The sequence below is a fragment of the Patagioenas fasciata genome, chromosome 17, assembly GCF_037038585.1.
Source record: "Patagioenas fasciata isolate bPatFas1 chromosome 17, bPatFas1.hap1, whole genome shotgun sequence".
NCBI lineage: Eukaryota > Metazoa > Chordata > Aves > Columbiformes > Columbidae > Patagioenas > Patagioenas fasciata.
Window position 1 is genome coordinate 10,833,948 of NC_092536.1, and position 23,688 is coordinate 10,857,635.

General features: G+C 46.6%; 1 protein-coding gene across 5 annotated transcripts in view; it reads left to right on the forward strand.

Moving 5' to 3' along the window:
- The window catches only part of TPCN1 (two pore segment channel 1), a 46,913-nt gene that overhangs the window by 19,712 nt on the left and 3,513 nt on the right, over positions 1–23,688 (forward strand). For 4 of the 5 annotated variants that reach the window (XM_065851913.2, XM_071816237.1, XM_071816235.1 and 1 more), the window contains 25 exons: positions 999–1,123; positions 3,648–3,824; positions 5,102–5,215; positions 5,457–5,587; positions 6,129–6,217; positions 6,756–6,790; positions 7,367–7,425; positions 8,168–8,267; positions 9,289–9,405; positions 10,319–10,443; positions 11,710–11,758; positions 11,956–12,019; positions 13,023–13,067; positions 14,107–14,163; positions 14,253–14,306; positions 14,944–15,016; positions 15,259–15,366; positions 16,581–16,652; positions 17,485–17,574; positions 18,363–18,478; positions 19,168–19,214; positions 19,735–19,803; positions 20,240–20,324; positions 21,778–21,914; positions 23,179–23,259. In XM_065851913.2, the coding sequence (XP_065707985.1) occupies positions 999–1,123; positions 3,648–3,824; positions 5,102–5,215; positions 5,457–5,587; positions 6,129–6,217; positions 6,756–6,790; positions 7,367–7,425; positions 8,168–8,267; positions 9,289–9,405; positions 10,319–10,443; positions 11,710–11,758; positions 11,956–12,019; positions 13,023–13,067; positions 14,107–14,163; positions 14,253–14,306; positions 14,944–15,016; positions 15,259–15,366; positions 16,581–16,652; positions 17,485–17,574; positions 18,363–18,478; positions 19,168–19,214; positions 19,735–19,803; positions 20,240–20,324; positions 21,778–21,914; positions 23,179–23,259 (2,219 nt within the window). Of the gene's footprint in view, positions 1–998; positions 1,124–2,118; positions 2,236–3,647; positions 3,825–5,101; positions 5,216–5,456; positions 5,588–6,128; positions 6,218–6,755; positions 6,791–7,366; positions 7,426–8,167; positions 8,268–9,288; positions 9,406–10,318; positions 10,444–11,709; positions 11,759–11,955; positions 12,020–13,022; positions 13,068–14,106; positions 14,164–14,252; positions 14,307–14,943; positions 15,017–15,258; positions 15,367–16,580; positions 16,653–17,484; positions 17,575–18,362; positions 18,479–19,167; positions 19,215–19,734; positions 19,804–20,239; positions 20,325–21,777; positions 21,915–23,178; positions 23,260–23,688 lie in introns of those variants that run through there. The other variant, XM_071816238.1, reaches the window with a different exon arrangement.

Below are 23,688 nucleotides of genomic sequence, written 5' to 3' on the forward strand. Positions count from 1 at the left end.
GTGGGTAATGATTGGAACTCAGTGTGTGTTCAACGCACAGCCCTGAGCAGGTCTCTGCTCACTATTCTTTGTCAAAGGTGCAAAATAAACATCCAGTCCCAGAAGAAGAAGCCGAATGACATTCTCTTTGTGAAGAATCATTGTCTTCATGTGTGTTTTTCATGTCTTAATAGCTTTGAGACTCAAGAATAGCAAGTATTCTGGAGTTTACATACATGCCCTGCATAGTTCTCCCGTGGGAAGGGCACTATGTGTGTGTAACTGTGCTTGGGAGTTGCGTTTTGCAATAGAATTGTACTTTTTAGTGAAATCTTTAGCTATGAAATCTAGTACAAGTGTTCATTGTTTTATAGTGCTCCGCTGATCAGACACACTCTTAGAAATTGCAGAATCAACCTGTGGGATATGAACAGAAGATTAATGTTGCTGTTTGCTGTCATCACAGGAGTGTTGGTACTTACCTGCACCAAAAAGTGTTGCAGAATTGTGTTATTTAGTGACTTTGTAGACCTCTGAGAAATGAGGCTTTCTACTAAAAATAGTGCACTATACAGCGTCTATACTCAGCCTGCTTTCCTTTGCCTATTGTAGTCCTGTATTCTATTCTTCCACGGTCTCTCCTAAATGCAAAAAGCGGTGTTCCTTTAGCAAGCCCACCTTTATTTTGGGGTTAGACACCCTTGGAGCTGTCTAGCTGTTAGCTATGAACATGACAGCACAGATATTCTGAGCCAGGAGACCTGCTTATTGTCTTAAATCAGATGCTGTCTCTTTTGCCGATCTTCTGGGAGCATTCCGGTGTTGAAGTGCTGAGTTTGAGCGTGTCCCTGAAAATCTACATGGGAAGAGCCCATTTGTCTGTGTACAAGCTGCCGGTTTTCTGGGTACTCTGCCACCTCTCCATGCTTGTCTCCGGTCCCAGCGCCTGGCTTTGAGTGCCTCCTCATCAATCTCAGCTCGCTTAACAGTAGATCGATTTTTCTCTCGTTCTGCTGCAGATGGAGGTAGCTATGACGTTATTAACGACGGATCCAGCCCCGCTGCGGGGGACGGCTGCGCGCAGCAAAGCTCTGCCCGGCACAACTGGGAGATGAACTACCAGGAGGCAGCGATCTACCTCCAGGTGAGCCCAGCTGGTTTGTGCTGAGTGGAAATGGGCTTCTGAAGCTACGGGGGTTCTCAACAAGAAACAAAGAGCTTTAGTTTGAGGTTAAAAAATCAGTGCTTTGCAAAGGAAACCGCTCAAAGAGTGGGGGGATGCTGGAAACACCTTCAGATGGGCTCTGGTAAGTCATTTGGGAGCAACTGAACAAGCTGCCCACCCTCTCCCAGCTCTCCCAGCACCAAGGACTCTGTTAGAGGGGTTCAGCACAGGTTCAGCTCTGCCACCTTGCCGTGGAGATTTCGGTGACTTGTCATAGGTCTTCATTTCATCCCTTCAGTTGCTCCAGGAGGAATGGTCAGCGTTCTCCTGAGACACCTCGTGTTCTGGAACTGCAGGTCCTAATCCTGCCTCGGCCACACATTTGGTGGGTGGCCCTGGGATGTTCGTTTAGCATCAGTCAAGCCTTGCAGATCGTGTAAGACACAAGAGAAGGTAGAGGTCTTGGTTTCTGCAGGTAGAAAGCACGCTGAGATTAGGATCGGCCCAGAAGTGAAGTTTATCCTATTTAAAAAGAAACAACAACAACAAACAAACCAACCAGCCCCACCCTTGCTCCAGTTACATGAAACACCATTGTTAAATCAACAAAGCTGTGATATTTTTAAGATGACTGATGTGATGAATTAGCTTCTCCCAAAGCTGGCCAGTCTGAAATTGCTACTGGTTCCCTTACTGTCCTTTCCTCCCTCTTTGTTCCCTTTCAACAGCTCTGCATTGCAGCCTGAGACAATTTGGACCCTGTTAGATTTTGTTGTTGTTGTTCAAGTCACTGCAAGGTGATTGAAGCCATTTGTTCCTCCCTGCTCTGACATTTGAAAACCGGCTAGGCTGGGACCTTGGTAGTGCTTCAGCTTAGTCCTGCACGAGAGCAGCACTGAGGATATAACGGCAGCTCCAGCCCCTCCCGGGCTTTTGTTTAAAGTCCTGATTATCGGAGATGCTCTGCAAAGGGTCATTGAGCGGCTGCGGTGGCTGATGGTGATGTACGCAGCAGGCTCAGCCCTTCGCGTGCGGATTATTCTTGCCGCTGCCTTGACCAATGGTCATGACGACAATGTCCTTGAAATGAGGTAGGCAGAACTTAAAGAGCATGCAGATTGTTTATTTGCAGCAGTAGCTGCAGGCAAGAGGGTCTTATCTGAATAAGAGGACTTTGCTGTCCAGCGACGTTTTGAATCGCTTGGCTACCAAGAGGTGGAATTTAGACTATTTTTCATTCGGCAAGTGTGTTTTGTCAGGCGTGAAGAAGAATGCCCTGCTGATTGAAGCCAGCGCTCTCTGAGTTGGGGGGGACGTGTTTTATGGAGCTGGCTGCTGTGTTTTGTCCTGCTCGCAATCTGGCTCGCTGACCCAGCAGCACTTGTTTGTTTGTTCTTAAACAGAATGTGAGCTTGCCTGTGAGAAGAGTAAATGAGAAACGTTTGAAACCCTCTTCTGAATTAGTCTGGAGAATGCTTCACTTCTTCAAGGAGATCCTGTTTCCTGACCTTGTTATTGATTTGCAATCACAGTTATGCTGCTTTGATAGTAATAGCTTACTGTCCTTACAGTAATTGCTTACCTGGAAAGATGTTAATTTAAAAAAAATAGCAACAACAACCAACTTCTTGTGCATCTGAGTGTCTCAGCTCGGGAAAAATGATCTCGTATGACAGTTGCCAAGAGGCTGCAAGTTTCTTGTGGGTGACTAAAGCTCCCTTGCTTAAACTATTAACTCGAGAAAGAGAAGAAGCTCTTAGGCGCCTCTACATGAAAAACCCCTAAATTCTCCCCAAACTAAGTTTTGTCCTAGAGGTAAAAATAGTTACGATGAAGCTGTTTAAAAATCAGTTGTAGGCAAAATCTTAAGATGGAGTATGTGATCTCTTAATGTTATTTAAGCTTCCTAGTTAAGAGGGAATGACAAATCAGCATAGAGACTTGTTAATTTTTCATGGAATCTGTGTCCTTGCATTCCTGAAGCAGAAAACACAGCGTGTGCTCCTGTGTTTTCTCCCAGACATTTTGCAAGGCCAAGATAAGGAGGAGCGACTGTCAGCGAGGTGCCCTGGAGCTTATCTGCGTGTTTTCATGTTCTGTGCTGGAGAACTTTAATCAAATGACTCTGTAAACATGTGGAAGTGGTTGCGAGTAAATGAAGCGCTGTGTTCCTGTTGGGGTGTTGGCTCAAGTTTCTTTCCTTACCTTTATAAACTCTTTCAGCACTCATTCCTCATTTTGAACAGCCTCAAGGGTTTCTGAAGCGGGGGTTTGTGGATATTAATGAGTTTCATTACTGAAATATGCTTATGAGTGGAGGGGGTGTCCCGTCTGTGTAGAGTTCGTTCCTCAATAAACAGACCAATGTCAGGCTGTAAAGTGGGAATAGGCTGTTGGGATTTATATCTAATCCTTACAAAAATCTGCGTTATACATGTGGAAAGCGCTGTTGTTGTACCGAGAGTCACTAATGCTCTTGTCCTCTTTATTCCTGCTGCCTTAGGAAGGAGAAAATAACGACAAGTTCTTCACTCACCCCAAAAATGCCAAAGCACTCGCTGCCTACCTCTTTGCACACAATCACCTGTTCTACCTGATGGAGCTGAGCACGGCACTGCTTCTCCTGTTGCTGTCTCTCTGCGAGGCGCCAGCTGTTCCCATGCTCCGTCTTGGCATCTTTGTAAGTACTTTGGGGCAAAATGAAGAAGTTGACCTGTTTTGCAGGACTGGGTAAGAGGAAAAAGAAGACTAAACACAGAGGAAGAAGGTAGCACTAGTAGGAAAATAGATCTACCTGGCTTGTTCTGTAAATTGATTGTCAGCAGATACACCAGCCAGCAAAACATCCTTTTTTCATCAGATGTGCATAGACCACAATGAAAGTGACACTTATTTCATATTACCCGTTTGTGCAGTTCTTAAATTTTGTAGCTGTTTGAGAAGTCTGTGGTTTGTGCTTTTTTGTGAGAACTCAGTCTGTGTGCTCTGCCAGGGTGGTTTTAAAGTCATTGAACACAGAGCTCGGTGTGGGGACAGGTTGCTAAACCTTCTCCTGTCCTCGCCTCCCAGTGCTCTGAGGACTCTTTTTACTCTGTGTGTAAGTTCAAGTCTTTTTGCCCAACCTTCACACAATGCAGGTTGAGAGAAGCGATAGCCAAGCTGGTGTGTACTGCTGTCAGTCCACAACCATTTCACGAGGTACCAGCGCGAGGAGCTGCTGGTGGGAGAATCTACATTTGTTTTTCGAGCTGCTAATGGCACCCTAGGACCATACCAGGGGTGTAAAACAGCCGTGACAACCTTGGGGTCGAAGCGTTGCTCAAAATGAGCCAAAGCTGCATAACTCAATTTGGTTTTGAGCTGAGCCTGTAAGAAAATAACATCATTGTCTATGTGGTGCATTTTGCATCTTCTGATAGAGAAGGGCTCCTTCGGCACTGCCAAGAGCTGCCTTCTGTTCCAGAGCTTCATCAGGACCCTGTTTGTAGTTGTCCAGAACATCTATTTCAAGAGAAAACCCTTCTCTATATAAATTTTCCATGCCTAGAAGCTTTTCCTTCTGTGTTCTACTAAAAAAACCACAACTGTCTCATACTTTTTTAAAAGGTTTTTGCTTGACTTGCTGCTGTCTTGCCCTTTTGTTTCAAATGTTTCAATACATTTTTTTGATACGTTATTCAAGTCCATAAGGGACATGGATTTCCAGGAAATTCCAGGCTGATATTGAACAGACGAAGATTCTGTAGGCTTTAATAAAAGCACAGAGCAATAAATACAGAAACTTTGAAAAACGGAGTGCTGTGCTCACTTTAAGAGCGACCTTGGGGGTTTCACAGATCTGTGCTCAGACTGTTGTCAAACCCGTATGCTTCTTAAAAAACGCCGGGCAGAAATGCGGCCTCTGTGCTGCTGTTTGTAACCAGAAGCACTGGTTTGAGCTTTGCTGTGTTGTGACAGGTCCATGCAACCCTGGAGCTGTTTGCGTTAATCGTGGTGGTCTTTGAACTCTCCATGAAGATGAGGTGGCTGGGCTTCCAAACCTTTATCAGGCACAAAAGGACTATGGTGAAGGTGAGTTTTTGATCCGATTGTCAATGTTTTTCCTTTGGTGTCTTTGGGAACCAAAGAACTGGATGAATATAGTAGCAGCAATACTTGTATCCCAGCTACCAAATGATTCATGTGAGATCTCTAAGCTCTCGGAGACACCTCCCACCCTTAAAGTGTCCAAATAAATGGGTGGTCAGCGAGAGCTTTGCCTTTCCCAAAAGGAGCCTGCAGCTGTGCCTCTCACTAAACCCCTTTTTCGCAGACGTGCGTGCTGTTTGTGCAGTTCATAGAGGCCATCGTGGTGTTGGTGCGCCAAACCTCGCACGTCCGGATCACCAGAGCTCTGCGCTGTATCTTCCTGGTCGACTGCCGGTACTGCGGTGCCGTCCGGAGGTCAGTGGGGTTTTCTGCTGTTGTGCCGGGACTGGGGTGGACAAAAAGCGCTCTGATCCTGCAGGTGGCTCGGGAAAATAAATGTCTTTTGTGGGCATTACAGATCTCTGAGATCTTTTGTGATTCCGACTGAAGTGTACCCAGTGTCTTGCCTGCGTAGGGAAAACTCTTAGCTTTGGATGCGCTCACAGTACACGGTGTTTATGTGTCCTGTCCTCAGAGACCACAGCATGTGGATGTGGCTGTATTGTTTCTGGCTCTGAGGTTTGCCTGTAAACTGCACAATGAATCACGGAGCCAATCTCAAGTCTGGAGAAGGAAAGCTGACAGGGTGACATTAGTATTGTTTGCAGTATCTGAGAGCTGAATGCAAAGGAAAGATTAGCTAACTTGGAAACAATTTACCTAACTTTCTACTTGTAATCCTTAGTGGGAGTGGGAAGAAGGTCCTCAAGCATGGTGTGTGGTGTTTAGTTTTTCCTGCCAACCCAAAGGAGAAAACATACAAGTCTTAGTTTATTAATATTTTCTCATTTTTCAGAAATCTGCGACAGATCTTCCAGTCCCTCCCACCATTTATTGACATTCTCCTCCTCCTGCTTTTCTTCATGGTGATTTTTGCCATCCTGGGTGAGTTGTGTTTATGGAAGGTGAAGTGATGCGCTTAACCAGTTGTTGTCCAAAAGCAATAGAAACAACCTGGATGAAAATAAAGCTGATCAGAGTCCTACCAGGATCTTCCCTTTATCCCATTTCATCCACAGTCATGTGGCAGAACTAAAGATCCGCGAAATGCAAGAGGTGGGGTTTTGATCTTGAAGCAAAGATCCTTTTGAGCTCTTCCAGAGGAGAATCTGTGGTGTGTGTGGTTCTAATCTAAACTCCCACAGATGCCTGTGTGTGTCGTGTGTCTTCTGTCCTCAGGCTGTGTTTGTTTTCTGAAAAGATGGGTGAAATGACACGTATTGGCAAATCTGTGTGGAGAAGGCCTTCCAGATACTCTCCTCTTCCTGCTGTCAGAGAGGGCTTACTCTGAGTGTGACCTTCTCTTGGGCTCAGAGAATCACCTCTCTGCTGATTGACATTAAATATTGTTTTAACTCTTCATTTTTGTTTGTTCTTTCCCCCTTTCTTCTCTCCTTCTCTGCCTTCCCTGCTGCTTCTCCAGGTTTTTACTTGTTTTCTCCTAACCACTCCGATCCAGTGAGTATTGCTGACTGTTTGAATTAAAACTCAAGTCCCGTTTTGACCAGTTGAGAATCAAACATTACTATGTTATGTAGTTCGTGTGGTGGCCTGGGAGGCCAGAGGTTGTGGAGCAGCGTTACCCTGATTTACCCTGATGGGAAGGAAGCCGCTGCAGAGAACTTCTTCAAAGACAGGATGTAGCTGTTCCTTGTTCTTGGTGTCTTAATTCAGTCAAACGAGACACCTGCCACTGTCCCCAGGGGAGGAAGGTGTCTGGGTGAGAGCTCGGTCACCTCAGGCTGTGACAGAGTCCAGCAGCCACTAGTTCCTTCTGCTGCTGTGCCTGTAGCTACAGGGAGTAACTACTACAAAAATGTATAGATGAGCTTTAAATGGTTTGAACTCATCATGTTTTAGCTCTCGGGGACCTTTAAAAAGGACTAGTTCTAAAGTACCCTTTCCCTAGGAGGCATTGGGGATTGGTAGAAGTGCCCATATTCAAGTGGGTGGGTGGATTGTTTGTTTCATTGGGATTTTGGTATCACTATGAAATTCTTCTTGCGTTTTTTCACGGGAGTTTTTTCCTTTCAGTACTTCAATACCCTAGAGAACAGCCTGGTGAATCTCTTTGTGCTTTTGACCACTTCAAAGTAAGTTCATGGATTTCTAGCTCAGCCTTTGTCACCAGAGAAATGTAGCAGAGCCAAGAGTTTATTTGCAGAAATACTCTCTCCAAATGCGACCCCTTTCCTCTGCACGAGCATGGGATTTCCTGGGTCAGCTTGCATGGGAAGAACTGGTGCTTGGTTTTCGTTTAGGACACTGTGACCTCAGATGCAGAGTTACCTCTGAGCGACTCAGACCACTTCATCTCTGTGCGGGCAGTGAGGGAGGAAATGGCTTTATTAGGCCTGGCTCTAAGAAAGGAAAATTTCTATTTGTGCTCCTTTGTCAGCCGACAGTTTGCTATTGTGAATTAACTTCCTATTCCTCTGCTTTACTTCACCTATCTGCTCAGAAGGGGGGATAACGACAGTGAGTAAATATTGATCTGCTGTCAGGGAGGATTAGGAAATTAGCAAAGGATGGGATAAATCTCAGGTGGCAGCACTTTTACACCAAGGCTGCATTGCTGTTGTCACCGAGTGTTAAAGCACAACCCTTAGCCACCTTACGAATCCCCTTTGGTTTTCAGGACGTGAGGAATATACTTTTCATATTTATTTTTTCATTATGCCCCTGTGTTTTTGCTGCTTGTCACTGGGTATGACGACTGACCGCGTGTTTTGCAGAAATGTGCAGATCTTTGGATGTGGGTGTACACACAGACCTGAGCCCTGTGCTCTTGCCTTTCTAGTGAGGTGCTTAAACTTGTGTCTTTTTCGGATGCAGTTTCCCCGATGTGATGATGCCATCTTATGCCCGGAACCCCTGGTCCTGTGTCTTCTTCATAGTGTATCTCTCCATCGAGCTGTACTTCATAATGAACTTGGTGAGTCCCCTGGGGAAGCACTTGACTTCTCCCTGCCTGATTTGGAGTTCATTGTCCAGCAGAACCTTCCCTATTCCCCAGACTGCTCTGCAATAACTCTCAGCGAATACTTCTAGAAATGGCAGCTCTGCTACAGATAGGAGGCTTTTAATGTTTAACCACAAGGAATGGAATTAAATCACAGAAAACAGGGTATGAGTATCTTTCAACTTCTCTCACATTAATATCATGCTTGGAGTGACATACTCGGTTTCGTGAGATTTATTGTCCCTTTCTGTCGTCATTATTTATCATAAAATGGCATTTTATTATCTGGGCTTGCCTGAAATCCTTTGTAAATCAGTTTGAAGGGGTTGGAATTACTGAGTGTGGCAGGACTTGGAGAGCACAGGTAACTGCAGTGTGAGCGCCAGGCTGCTGTGCTGCCTCCGCTCCTGGCAGCACCTGGGGCCAGAGCAGCTCAGGTGAGGAGGTGAGTGGTGGAAAAGGGGCTGCCAGAGGAGCTGAGGAATTCTGCAGCCTGAGGGGAGTGATTTGATGCTGGTAGTGGGTTTGGGTTTCACTGCTGCTGTCCTAGATGAAAGGTTGGTTTTGATGTGTGTTTGTCAAAGCTCCCTGGAAGTCCAGAGAGCAGCCCTCCGAACCTGCTTTCCAGGGAGAGATCTGGGCATTTTAACAAACATTTAAGTACTGTTTTCTGTTGCCACATGTGGGGTTTAGCCTTCACTCTTAAAACCACTAGCAAGTGGTAGGAGGCCAGAAATATCTGGACCGCGTCTGAGAGCGGATCAGTGTGTGTGCAATGTGCTCAGTGATCCCTTTGTGGGATCCCTGATGGCCAAGGGGCCCTTGCTGGCTCCATTCTGCCTCAGGGTAGCATGCAGTGAATTCCTCCTGCAGGCAATGCCTCTCCTCGCCTCTTTAGCCTGGATGTTCCTGCCCAATTTGAGACGCACCAGCTCAGGCAGCTGCAGAGCATATGGATCAAAACGTGACTGTCTCTCCTGTCCTATCTCTGCAGCTTCTCGCTGTGGTGTTCGACACTTTCAATGACATCGAGAAGAGGAAGTTTAAGTCCTTGCTGCTGCACAAGCGCACGGCCATCCAGCACGCGTACCGCTTGCTGATCACCAAACAGGTACAGGGCTCTTCGGGGCTGCCTGGGCTGCGGCAGCAATGTTTGGGGAACACCAGTGCTCTGGAGTGTTTAAAGAACATGCTCCAGAAAAGATGGTTTATGTCTGTTGGCTGTAGTCATAGTCACCAAGGGCTACTCTTTTTTTTGCATTTGTATAACTTGTTTAGAATTGTTTCTGGAGAAAAAAAAACAAACTAGTCTGAATTTCAGCCCCGTGTGAGATTATGGAAGTGTCTTGATAAAATGAGTGAAATTTGTTCTGGAGTGCATGCGACCGTTGATTTCTCTCTGATTCAGTGTGGGTCACTTGAGAACTCTCTTCTCAAGCACCGGTACTTAGAGGAGGGGTGGGTTATACACGTGAAGGTCCAGAACAGCTGCCAGATACTGTGTGACTAAATGGTGCAGAAACTGAAGTGATTCACCCACAGACAGACAGTGGGGACAGAGCAGTTGGGGGAGAGGGTTGAGTTCTTGCTTAACTTGTGGTGCAGCAGGAGAAATAAGGCCCAAAAATAATTAACCTACTTCTAGTAGATGAGTTCATTTTTAGGGCACATAGCTGATAGGCTTAAAAAGTGCCAGTAATGGGATCAGTTTGGCTGCCCACTGATTTCCCAAGAAGTGTGGTTGAACCCTGTTGCTTGGAGTATCTAGTGGGACAATTTTTCACATGATGGGGCAACAGGCAGCAGCTCTGCATTTGCTGGAGGAGCCGATTGCCAGGAGAGCATTCTGATCTCTGTGCCCTGGGACAAGCTCAGTATGTTAAAGTAATAGCTTAGTTATAATGGCATCTTACGATAATGTAGAAATCCTGCTTAAAACAAATCCAGAGTGGGAATTAAATGCACTAGCCTCTGTGTGCTTCTGCCCGATGTCGCTGCTTACGACAACGTTCCCTTGTTTGTAGAGGCCGTCTGGAATTTCTTTCAAGCACTTCGAAGGGCTGTTGCGGTTTTACAAGCCTCGGATGTGCGCCAGAGAGCGATATCTCACTTTCAAAGCACTGAATCAAAGCCATACTCCTTTGCTCAGGTAGGCTGGTCTTACTGCTGCGCCCAGAGCAGGGATGCTGCTTCGCTTGCTGAAGCTAGGCTGCGCTTTGGAGAGGATGGCTGGGCTTATGGAATAAAACTTGTTTGGGATGTGGGAATAGAGTAACGAGATTGAAAGGGTTTGTCTGGGAAGCAGGGAGCTTGGAGGGGGGTGTACCCTGAGCCGAGGGTTTTCTGCGGAGGTGATGGAGTTCCTGCATGCCCTCTTGTGGATACAGCGCTGTGCTGGCGCTCAGCAGCCTCCCTTTCCCACCTCCCCACCAGAACAGAGGAGCGAGAAATTGAGGAACAGTGTTAAAACCTGCAAGGAGCATTTCTTCACACAGTGCAGCCTCGCAGCTTAACAAGTTTGTTTGTTCTGTTTTGTTTTTTTCCAGCAGCTGGCTGTGTCCCCCAGGGTTTTGTTAATTAAAATCTGGTTCTGCTGGTGCTTTCAGGACTGTCATCCTCTGTGTTATGAGGCAGAGAATTACCGTTCTGCTGGGTGGGTGCAGCTAACTCCAACCAGCAAGGAAAAACAGGGAATTAGAGCACGAGACCTTCTCTTCCTTTGTTCTGGCCAGAAACAGGCTCAGAGTGAGTCTCCCATGAAGCTGGTGCCAATGCTTATCCTTAAAGTCAAGTGCCACAGAGAAGTATTGAAAATGACATTGGGAAAAAGTCAGAGTTCTTAAATTTAGGTACCTAATGACACCAGTGAGAGTCTGAGAAGTTCAGCATACTCGCTTTCAGACACCTAAAAGCTGTTACAGGCCTGACCCTGAGCACCTAGACAGGCGCTTGTGTTTTATGAGTTCCTTTGCTTTCATGTCACTTTTCAAATTTCATTGTTACCTTGAAAAGAAAATGTGTGAAGACCTTAGAAAAGGACTGTCCAAGTAATTTAGGCAGTCCAAGACCTCTTCATGAGGAGTAGTACAATCTCTGTCCCTTGAAGATTGCTATCTAAGCCTCAGGTTTTTCCTCCTGGTGGTAAAATTCTGAAGTTTAGTAGAGTGAGAGCTTCCTCTGAGGGCTGTAGTGTAGCAGAAAGAAATTAGGCTTTGTACCCCGCTCCAGCTATTGTCAGTCAATAACCTTTAGCCAGGCTGGGGAAAGGTTGATGTTGAGTTCTATCAGCTGTGGTTGCAGTTCTAATAAGGAGTTAATAACTTCCAGGGACTCTGTACTGATGATGCCTGACAAGGACAATTAAGGATCTAATCAACTCCAGGGCTCTGATCAGATGCTTCTTTCTGTTTTGCAGTCTGAAGGATTTTTACAATTTCTATGAAGTTGTTGGCTTAAAATGGAAGGTAAATATTTATTGGGTGGAGAGGAGGGGAAGGGTGTGTGGGAGGGAGAGCAAAGGAGGCCAGTGATTAAAGAGGAGGTGGGTAAGAAACAAAGGGGATCTAAAATAAAAAGATGATGGGGATAAGGTGAGTCTCCATCACTGCACATTATTTGTATGGATGTAATTGACTTGTGATCGTGGCTGTTCCACTTCCAGGCAAAACGGAATCGCGAGCACTGGTTTGATGACCTTCCACGGACAGCATTCCTTATTTTTAAAGGTAACAGGCTGGATTTTCATGACAGCGTGTGTTCAACTAGCAGGAAAAGCATCAGTTTACAAAGACAGGGCCCCCTGAAGGGACCTTCCCTTATGTCCGTGGTAAACAACTGAGGGAAGGCCTACTAACCAACTCTCTGTGTATTCAAAGCCTTGTAATCAGAATCTCCAAGGGAGATTTCTGCCATATAAATGTTCCCTGTGCTCCGACCCGAACCCCAGCTTCCTTAAAATAAGAGATTACTTGGCAGAAGCTCTGTGAGGAACCAGCTCCCGAGGTCAGGGAGGGCTGTATTCCTTTTTCAGCACAGAGGTCATATGGGGATTTGTGATTGCTGAATCTAACCAAGTTTCTAGGTTTGTGTCTCTGTATCCCAGGCAGCAACTCACAGCAGTGACTGTAGAGTGGGGTTTGTGTTTGTTCCTAGTTCCACGATGTGCTTGCAGTGCTTGTGCAGGTGCTAGGGAAAGAGGTCTGAAATACCCATCTGTGTAATCTGTCTTGCAAATGTGATTTATCTCCCTGTTACCAAGCTTCCTGATTGAATGTACCCATTCGGAAATAAGAACTTACCTGCAATTCTATTTCAGTGTTGCATGCTGGTAGGTAACAGTTCACAATATCTTGATCCAAACACACAGCTGCTGTCAGAGTTCTGCGTATCTTTGCTGATGTGCTCAACCTTTCCTGACAGCACTTGTGTTGTTCCAGACGTGGGCGGTGCTTCAGCAGCTGCATTGACCTCTGTCCACACCACAAAGCTAGTACATAGAAAAAAAAGGCACCTTGGGGGTTAAGGATAGTGAGTTCATTGCTGCTAAAATTCTAGATGAAACTCAAACTTGATCCCAAGAAGTAAAAGTTAATAATCTGCTAATGTGTTTAGCTTCTGTGCTGAGGAGATTGGTATGGATAACATCTCTAAGGAGAAGACAGAGGAAGCTTTGTGTGTGTTATGGGAAGTCATGTAAACATTTGTTTTGTTGTGCTTCCACTCTTGCAGGCATCAACATCCTGGTGAAGTCCCGCGTGTTCCAGTACACCATGTGTAAGTAGGAGTGACAAGCTCTCTCTGCTGGGCTCCCTCAGTCCCGTGGCTCTGGTACGCTGTGTCTGCCGGCCCGCACAAGGACCTGGTGTGGTGAGGCAGGGTCTTTGCTCCAAGCTCGTGTACACATTCGGAGTTTTGGCAGAAAGGGAGGGAGCTGCGTACTCATACCAACCGCTACGGTTGAGTGTCCTGGAGAAGCTCCTTGGTTCACATACTGCACTTCTGGGTCTGATTCTTTAGGAATCAGCTTGTTGCATTTGGGTAGGTTGGTGTGAACCTTCACAAGCCTTGAGGTTTTTATTTAGCCGCTGGAGGATGCTGGGTAAGGAACTGCCTCACCAGTCAACCCCCTTCTTGTGCGTGCACTTGAGAAGGTGCAAGCAGCATCATTGCTGGAGGAATTGCTTGGCAACTGTACTGCCTGTGAGAATGATTCCATGTTCCTCTTCTCTAGAGGAGAAAGCGTGCTTACTCGTGGTGCTACTTGGTATGTTCTAAATCTTCTGTCCCTACTCAGTATTATTTTTTTTGAAATGTTGGAGGAGATGCTTTTTGTACATTAGGATGCTGAACTGAAGAGTGTGGGATGGGGTGAGGAGATGTGAGCGAACAGAAGTCCTGCACCTTCGGTTCTCAGGATTTGAATGTTGGGGATCCAACAGGGCTTTGTCCTCTGCTGCTGGGGACCTAGTGGTTCTTGAGATCTCATTCTAGAACTAGGAGGAAACTAAAATATACAGATAATAACACGGCAGAGTGTAAGATAATAATGAGTAGAATGATTGAGCATGATTCAGACCAGTGTTTTTAGTTTTGTTTCCTTCTGAAGATAAAGACATGGCATCTGTTAAAGGCCTGGGAAAAGTCAGGGTAGAAGTTTTGCAGCTGTCCCAAGTTATGAGTTCAATTTGTTAGTTGAATTGGAAACACTGACCCTGCTGCTTGTCCTATGTTGTAGTCTTTTTGTTAGCCTAGAAAAGTGGATGTCATCTGGCCCAGGACTGTGTTTGCCATGGGTTTTTACTTTCTTTTCCAGATACTGTGGTTGCTGTGAATGGAATTTGGATTCTTGTTGAAACCTTCATGCTGCAGGGTAGGAAATATCGCAGCTTGTTTCTTGACTATGGTGCTGGGGGATTGAATAAAGAGAAGGCTAGAAAAAGTTCTTCTTGTGTCTTGCAGGAGGGAATTTCTTCTCCAGAAATGTCCCATGGAGCTACATAGTCTTCCTCACAAGTAAGCTCATGCCTCCCAAAAGAGCTGTGTCACTTCATAAGGAGCTGGGAGGGGAGCAGACAGCTCTGCCTCCTGAAGATTTTTCAGTTTGAAATGAAAACTTTGCCACAAGTGTACAGACTCGGCCTAGAACAGCCTGGCAGGGATCGTCAGCATCCACACAGGCCCACATGCACTCTGCTGCAGTCACACAGCTGCCCTGCAGCCTGGGGAGCTTCCAACCTCCGTGCAGCTCTCTGCAAAAGCTGCTGTGTTGCTCCTAAAGCTTCAGCCCCCAGAGCAGAATAGCCTTGTTTGTTAGGCACAGCGTGCAAAGTGATAAGCTCCTCCAGACTTGTGAGGGCTCAGTGTGGAGTTGCTCATGTTGCTCTGTGCTGCACTGACTGTTCCAGGAGGCATTACCAGTTCTGATCTGGCTGCAGCTGGCAGAAATCACCATGAATACAGGAAAATGTGTTGATTTGGAGGGAAAATGTCTCTTTGACATCTCACTGAGAATAGGGAGGATGGGTGGGAGTCTGTTAAGCGTACATTCAGCAGTCCTGCACTTGGAGCACCACTATCTTTGAGGACAAACCTTTGCACGAGCTCTCCATGTGATGCTGCTTCTTAATCTTTGTGTCATCCTGTTTTACAGTCTACGGCGTGGAGCTGCTCCTGAAGACCACTGGACTGGGCCCTGTTGAGTACCTGTCCTCGGGCTGGAATCTGTAAGCGCGCACGCTGATGTTTTGTGAAAAAGGTGGCGTGTGTTGTTGGGTTAGACTGACTTTGGAGACGAGTTTTTAGCCTTGTAGACAAGGCCGTCAGCAGGCTGTTGTAATTCTTCTGCCCTTGGCCTTGCACATCTTGTTAGGCTGGAGCAACACCAAGTACCTCTTCTCTGCTGAAACACTAGGGCTAAATCATCGCTCTTATTTTCTATTTTCTTTCTTTCTTTCTTTCTTTTCAGCTTTGACTTCTCAGTCACCCTGTTTGCGTTCTTGGGGCTCATGGCACTGGCGTTTAACATGGAGCCGTTCTACTTCATCGTGGTGTTGCGACCCCTCCAGCTGCTGAGGTGAGACAGGAAGGCTGGGGGAGGAGGGATGAGGTGGGGAAGAGAACAGCCAGGCTTGTTTTCCATCAGTCGCTTTGAGCATCGAGCTCCTTACCAGGAGAGGGCAAGGATTGCTCTGTGGGTACGTGACCGTGGCAAACAGGAATTGCGTGGGGTAATGAGATTAGCCGGAGTTATCAAAATGAACGATAACAAAAACTTGGGATGGGATACGAAACCCCGTGCTTTGGAGCTTAAGCTGATCTCTAATAGAGATCAAGGGATTTACCGGGGGCAGATTATCCTGTGTCTGCCTTTGCGGGGTTCTTACACCTCCTCTAAATTGTCTGATGCTGTTTGGAGAAAAGCTCTTCTGTCAGGGTGAGTCAGTCAGAGCCAGTTTAATAATTTCCATTGAATTACCAGAAATTACAGTTTCAAAGGACGCTGCTTTCTAGGGCGAAGTACAACCCTGCTCTAACTGCATCTCACACTTGGAGCAAGACTGCGGCCTGTAACCTCTCTGCAGCTCGGTGAGAGGGGGCTGATTAACCCTCTCATTTCGAGGTACACGCACCTTCGCAGAACGCTTTGAGAGCCATAGGGGGAAGGCATTTGAGGAAAAACATTTTTTTGTTAAAAACAAGCTAATGTAATTTAGCTCTTCAGTGAGGATTTCAGGAATACTTTATGACACTCAAGGCGGGGGGAACAAAAATATGTTTTCTCCGTTGCTCCCCTGCCAAAGCTTGTGTTTGGCAGCTGTGTTTCCCTGTAAAGGCTGATGGAGTGGCCAAATCTTAAATTAACAGGTGCAATGTAGTTTTCTTTCATCAATTTTTATTGGGTCATGAGGGAAACACAGAAAAGCCTGTATCTGAGAAGAGGAGTAATGAATCCTGACCCTATATACACAGCTCGTTTATGTTCTTAGAGTGTTTTTTAAAATAGCTGTTTATGCATCACACTGTGCAAGAAGGCGTAGACATTTCCTTGAGATTCCTCAGTCATGTAAGCACTTAGTTGAATGTGTCATAAGCATTTACATGGGACAACAGGACATTGTTAGGTGAACGGAAACTACTTAGGCAAGAGCAGATCCTGCGAGTTTGGTGTCAGGAAACCTCCCATTCCTTGAGCCGGCAGGTGCAGAGAGCCGTGATCCTCTGTGTAACTCTTCCTAACGCCACCAGGAATGTTGCAGTGTGTACATAACTGCTGGCTTCTCCTTTCAGGCTATTTAAATTGAAGAAACGCTACAGAAATGTCCTGGACACGATGTTTGAGTTGTTCCCCCGGATGGCCAGGTACTAACTTCTTCTCTTTGGGTGACAGTGGAGAGAGGGGAGCGAAGGTTTAGTGTCTAGGGCTGGGCTCAGGATGGGGACCTGTCACACCCACTTTATGCTCTCATCTGTCAGTCGATTGTCACTGATTCTTCAGTGTGCTGTGCTGGGGTGTTAAACCTCCGATTGCTTGGAGCAGGATGTGATTAGCAACACTCCAGCACCCTGGGCCACCTCCTGGCTTTTGTGTTAGGAGGATAACCAAGAGTCGATGCTTGTTTAATTTTTCTCCCCCATCCCAGCTTTCAGTGAGGGAGGAGGCCCGTTTTGGAGGAACATGGGCATGAATATACTCAGCCCCAGATGTTTCCCTGTCCTTAGTACAGCCACTGGAGAACATTATTGTGAAACGGTGGGGCAGAAGGAGCTTGAGGTTTGAGTGGAGTGTTCTCAGACCTTATTCCCCGAGGAAGGGCTGTGGAGAGCGTGTTAGCTGGGGAGCCCAGTTCTTGGCACAGCCTCTGCATGCGAGGACGTGGAGAGGGCAGAAACCAGTGTGTGTTGTTCTTTATTAAAGAAACTGTGGAGAGACATTTGTTTACCAGAGAAAGGCAGACTGGGAGGGAATCCAGGCCGCTCTTTAGTTCCTCTCTTCAGTGAGTGGCAAGCTCCTTGTCCAAGGACTTCTTGAATGAGAGCAGGCAAAGAACTGCGGAGCCCCAGCGGCAGGCAGGGTGGTCTGCGGCTTCCCATGCCTTGGAAATTCCTTCCAGAGAAACCAGCCTGTGACTTTGTGTTTCCCGGCCTTAGCAACTCTTCAGCAGCACAGTACTCTCTCTGTTTTTGCCTCCAGCCTGGGTTTAACCCTGCTGATCTTCTACTATTGCTTTGCCATTGTTGGCATGGAGTTCTTTGCTGGCGTGGTCTACCCGAACTGCTGCAAGTGAGTACTGCGAATCCATCCCCCTCTGCAGTGGGTTTGGTGCAAAGCCAGGAGCAGGGAGGCTCCAGCAGCTCTGTCTCCATGCAGAGAAGGGACCAGAGGATGGGTCTGAACGGGGTTTTGTAGCTGAGGCAACACACTGGGAAAATGTAGGTGCGACACTTCACTTCTCTAGGTCAGATTGGATGAAATGGCTCTTGTGTTGCATTCAGAAGGGGAGAGAGATTCTGTGGTGGGGTTGGCTGGTTTTAATGAGCTCTGAAACTCACCTCAGGTACCTGCACTGGGAGGACTTCTTCATGGCACCCTGCTTCCTAGCAGACTTCTACTGTAGCTGGAAGCTCTTGTAACAGCTCCTGTAGAGCGAAGTTGAGATTTTTATCTTGGCGACACCAGAGTTGCTCTGCTGAATGTGATACATATTTAGGCCTCACTTTCTACAAGATAAATTCACCTGATTTTGGAAGCCAAGCTGGCCAGTGTCCTTTTCATCTTAAATGATGGCAGACCACTTGGAAATGCCAAGCTTTACAGGTGTGAGCCGAGGAGTGCAGCTGAAACACTCGGTTTATCTGATATAATATTTGCTGAATGATTAGAAAGACTCCATGTGGTCCTTGGGCTTGTGCTGAGCTGTGAAGGACAGGAGCTTGCTTTCAGAGAAAAGGCAAGTGCTGGCCAAGAGGTAGAAAGTGCCACATTCTAAGTGTTTTAATGTTTATAACCTGTGATATTTTCCTTGCTTTTTCAGTTCTCTTCTCATTCTTTGTCCTGGTTTCTCCAACCAGCACAAGCACAGTCGCAGATTCCTACCGCTGGGTGAATCACACGGTTGGCAACAAGACAGTTGTGGAAGAAGGTTATTACTATCTCAACAACTTTGACAACATTTTGAACAGCTTTGGTAAGGGCAGTTTTGTCTGTAGCAAAGGCTATTCCTGAGTGCATCTGTGTTCCTGCAGAGCTGGATGGCAGGACTGTAGTGCTCGTATGAGCCTGGGACTCTCCCAGAGAGCCCTCCTAATGCACCTCAGACACTCAGCATCCTGCTTTTTCTGTCTGGAGAACTCCAGCTGACTAATAGTGCCATAAGTGTTCTGCAAGGTAAGCAGACATTGCTTAAAAGCCAGCGTGAAGCCAGCAGATCTGTTCTGACTGGTGATCAGACCAGATTTCCAGAGATGTTTAAGGAGGCCTTAAGTAACTACCTTCCTAAAGAACCAATAGTGATGCTAATACATTTCTTTAAACCCACTGATGAAGAATAATTTGAATGTGTTGATGACTCTCTGTGATTTTTCTTAATGTGTGAGCAGAGGTGTTTATCTCCTGGAGATTTCAGAGATCTCCACACTCTCTGGTTAGGAGAGTCAGGTCTGTTTCTGATTCTTTTAAGAAACATAGGTTAAACCATGCTCCTGATTCTGTGGGTCTAACCCCCTTTGTCTGAAATAATTGCATTGGTGAGATTTGCTGGCCGTATTGAAACTTCAGTGTCTTGCATCAGTCATCCCTGTCAAATACTTTGTCTAAGAATCACTGAAGTAGGTTCGGTTGGATAAATTGTCTGTATTTTTTCTCTCACTTGTACAGTCACACTGTTTGAGCTGACAGTCGTCAACGACTGGTACATCATCATGGTAAGTAAACCTCAGCTGCCGTGAGCTAGATCTTCCATGCCACCACCACTTTCTTCCCCTAGCGACTGGAGATGGGCCCAACGTCATCACTTCTTGTTGCCAGACATTTGCTCCCGATCACTGGGTGATATTTGACCTCTGGCATGCTGCTGGGCGTGTTTTCTTGGGAATCTTGACCAGCCTTCAGCCTGGGTTTCACAGTGCGGACAAGTGAAGTCATTCTGTATTCCAGCTTGTCACCCTACTGTCTGAGCTGTGTTCCCACAGCAGCAAGGGTACACTCGGCCACGGGCTTAAATTGTTCTGTGCATTTGCGTATAGGAACCTCTGTGTTAGCTTGAGAGGCAGGTGAGCTGCAAGGAGCAGTTGGGGCATTGGGCGCTGCGCAGGCAGCCCTGGGCGCTCACTGTGAAGCTGTGACTCAGATCGTGGTTATGCTGCTTTATGTCTGTTGGCAAGTGGTGAACAGCAGAGTCTTCCATATTTTGTGCACTACCGACTTCTTCCATCTCTTCTTTAGGAAGGCGTGACATCCCAAACCACTCACTGGAGCCGTCTTTACTTCATGATCTTCTATATTGTGACCATGGTAGGTTTCTGGACGTGCTTCCTGCGTCAAATAGTGGGGCTGAGGAGGGGAGGCAGCTTTTGCTGTGTTCCAGAGGGAGTTTCCATCCCTAAGTGAGGACAACTTTGCTCTTCTACATAAACGCCTTCCAGAAACAGGTGTGAGTCCTCATCACTTGCAGAAAGTTGAGTTTGTGTGCACTGATAAAGCTGATGCCGCATAAATCTGGGCCTGGGGAAAGGACTGCAGCAGCACAGTTTTGCTCTGTCTCCTTTCTGGTTTACTGTCAGAAGTTTGCTCTCAGGTTGATGTGTGACCTGTGCATCCCCTCTGCTGTGGAGATGCTGGGGAATGTGGAGCTGAAGCACAGACCGAATGCTCAGATTCCTGTTGAATTGGGCTGGAAGAGTTTCCCAGCAGCAGCCTCCTCATCTCTTCTGTTCTTGTCCTCTCCCAGGTGGTGATGACCATCATCGTGGCTTTTATTCTGGATGCTTTTGTCTTCCGCATGAACTACACTCGGAAGAACCAAGATTCAGAAGGTCAGAACTGGGGACTGGTTGACTTACAGCGTTGTCTTATGTGTGTAGGAGAGAATGGGCTTGGCCAGCAAAGACCAGATTATTTTTCTTTTTTACCCTGACTTCCTAAGTCATTATCATGCTTTTGTGTGATATTTCTATCTGGCCGTTCTGCTCTGTCCCAGCACTCCCCAAAGAGCGTGTGTATGCGTCTGCGTGGATTTATATAAATGTCTGTGTGTGTCCGCACATGCGTATACATATAAACTTCAACCACTTGAGCCATTTCAACAAAATTATTTGAAGATAGGAAGTTCACATGCATTTCACAAAAGAAATCTAGGAAATGTTACAGCGCTGCTGTAGCAAAACTCAACCAGAGACCTTACAGGAAGACAATGTGATTTTTCTTTTAAAACCAATTTCCCCTCCTCGCTAATATGCTCAGTGGCTCCAGAACTTGTCTCCAAATAGCTTGTCCGGCATTCAGGCACCAAAACGCTGGGTGCAGGTGGTTTGCCAGCACTCTTTGCCATGACATGGAGGGCAACAGACACTGCATATCCAGTATTTTGCACATGTCCTGGTTGTAGTTAGACTGGTGACTGTACTGGTGTTGGACATACCTTTCTGTACCCTTCAGGAACTGACAGTCTCTCCATCTCCACACCCCTCTGAGTCACCGGTCTTACTCACTGTCCTTCATCTCTCTAAAGCTGCATGTAACTTCATGACCTGCTAATTTAGGTGCCATAAACACATTAATCTCTACAGTCCTTCTATTCCTCCAGGTGATCTACACTCAGACTTTTCTGTTCATTTTCCAGGCAAAGTCATCTGAATAATTATTTACATGTTTCTGCAGGAAGGAGATATAGCTGCTGCACTCTCATACATTTAATGCTGGAGAGTCTTTCTTCCCTGTAAAAACACGGTGAAGGCCCCAGCCGGAAGCAGTGTTATCAGCCCCTCATCGTTTATAGGGGACAGGAGATGCAAATGTGTGGCACCTGCCCATAGGAGCCAGGTGCTGTTAGTTACAGGGTGCTCCCTCCTGAACCCAGCTTGATGGGTACAGTGAAGAATGTTCATTAGCACTGGGCTCCCGAGCTGATTTAGGCAGTTCATGGTCAAAAGGTGGCAATTCCTGTGTGATTATTTGCTTTGCTGGTTAATTTACAGGCAAGCAAAAAGCTACAAGATTTATTTTTTGGTTTAAGATACTGACAAGTCCGATGTTTTAAAAAGCTGAGGTGCTTGCTGGTCCTACACACAGGTTAACTTCTTCCCTGCCTTGTTGAGGGACAAGGACATTTTTGTTCTAATCACAAAAGAAGGTACAGACTGTCCCTGCACCTGGCTTGCTCCTGTGTGCTGTTAAGCTTCGCCTTCTAGGATTATTGCAGTAGATGATGAAGCAACATTCATCCTGGAGACTTTTTTTCCCCCCTCTTTCTTTTTCTTGCCTCTCCAGAAGACAACGGCATTGTGCTGGAGAAGGAGATCTTCAAGGAGGAAGTGGTTGGCATAATCGAGCTGTACAAACGGAGTTCAGCTGCCACTGAAACCGCTGAGCTGCAGAAGATCGTTTTGCAGATGGACAAATATGGGGTAAGACAAAACGTTTCCTGCAAGTTCTCAGTTTTGGGGGAGGGAGGTGTGCCAGGGTCACAAATGCGTTTGTGCTGGCTTAAGAGAGGAGCTGCGTGTGTCACCTTAGTGTTGAGAGCTGAGCTGCTGCAGGGACCTCACAGCATTGGCACAAAGTTTTGGTGCTCTAGAAAAGCAGCAACTGAATTTCCTCTGCTCTCTGAATAGACTTACCAGAGGCTCATTGCTACAACCCACAGACTTCTCTTAGAACCGTCCTGGCCCAGCATCAGCTGGAAAAAGCAGATTGATTTTTCTCTAAGGAAACTACTGTCTTGTAGTTCTCCTGCCTCTCTCATCATACACCTGGGCTTGGAGAGTCCCGAAGCATGATGCAGCAATCCGATGGTATCGATTCCAAACCCCAGCTTTCCTTTCTCCATGGCACTGTGTACGTTTCCATTCCAAAACAGGATGGGCAATTGGAAAAATGAGCTGAGCTGGGTAACTGCTCTTGTCTCAAAACTGTTGTCTCATGCATCTGGGAAGAGCTTAAGTGGTTATTTCAATAATACCATTATATTCTTGGATCCCACTACAAAGCACAGGTGCTCCAGTCTCTTAGGCAACCTTTATTTGCTTTGGTTGGCTTGGTAGTTGAATGCTGAGCTCTTGTTCACACAAACAAAATTCAAAATCGTGACAATGATACTGATCAGAAGCAGTTTTCGAGGCAAACCAAAGGAAGGTGATGTCCTTGGCCTTGCAATGGAGTCCAGAATGATGATGCCAGACCTGATTTTTCTCTTGCTTCTCAACCATGTTCATATAACTCATGTGGTCAGAGAGTAATTTAGACTTCAGCTCTTTGCTTACATAATTTAAGAAGTCCAGGCCCACAGAGTAAATGTGTGGTCTAGCAAAGTAGGACCTGAAATTGTTCTTAGACGAGATCTTATTTGGAAGCTTGGGTCTGAGCCTTGTTACAGGCACTGATGTTGTGTTCATCTCACTAAAGTAAGCACCAGACACATCTGTCCAAGCTCCAGCTCCCTCTGTCGCCTTTGGGGATCTGCTCAGTGTGACTCAGCCTGTATTTGTTTAGGTGATGTGCACCCTAAAACGCCTTTCCCCTGTGATAATAAGAGCCCAGGACAGTCCGAGCTCATCAGTGGCCGATGGGTGTCTGCATGCAGGATGCCTGAAGTTCCTGTGAACTGCTCAGTGACTGATGAAAGTATTTTTGTGGTTTTTTTTCCTCCTCCTCCCCCCTGCAACTCTTTAGCAAATGTCAACGCTGTTTCTGGGACGCAGATCAAGGACCAAGAGTGACTTGAGTATGAAGATGTATGAGGAGGAGATCCAGGTATGTGCGCCTGAGTTGGAAATCTCAGCAAGGCTGTGGTGAGCAGAACATCCTTTAGAATAACAAACCATCCTTTGAAACACCAGAGGCCGCCTTCCTCCAAACCCTGGGCAGGCAGCTGTGTGCTCTGTGAGGAGGGTGGGCAGTAGGTGAAATGTATTTCAGATTTATCCATTCTGGCACTCAGGGACTTTCTTAAACCACAGAGGAGCATGTTGGAGCCTTCTCAGCAGGTCCAGGTGCCCGGCTGCCAGGTTTGTGTCGGCAGAGCCGCGATAACGGGGCGCTTGGCGTGTGCGTGGGCATCCAGCCTGGCTGAGCTCCGGAGGGGTTCGCTGGGGCCAGGAGCACATGCGGCGTGTTCCTGGGGCTCGGCTGCTGAGCGCTAATTAGTTAAACCACTGGAATGTGATTGTGCTTGAGCTTGGG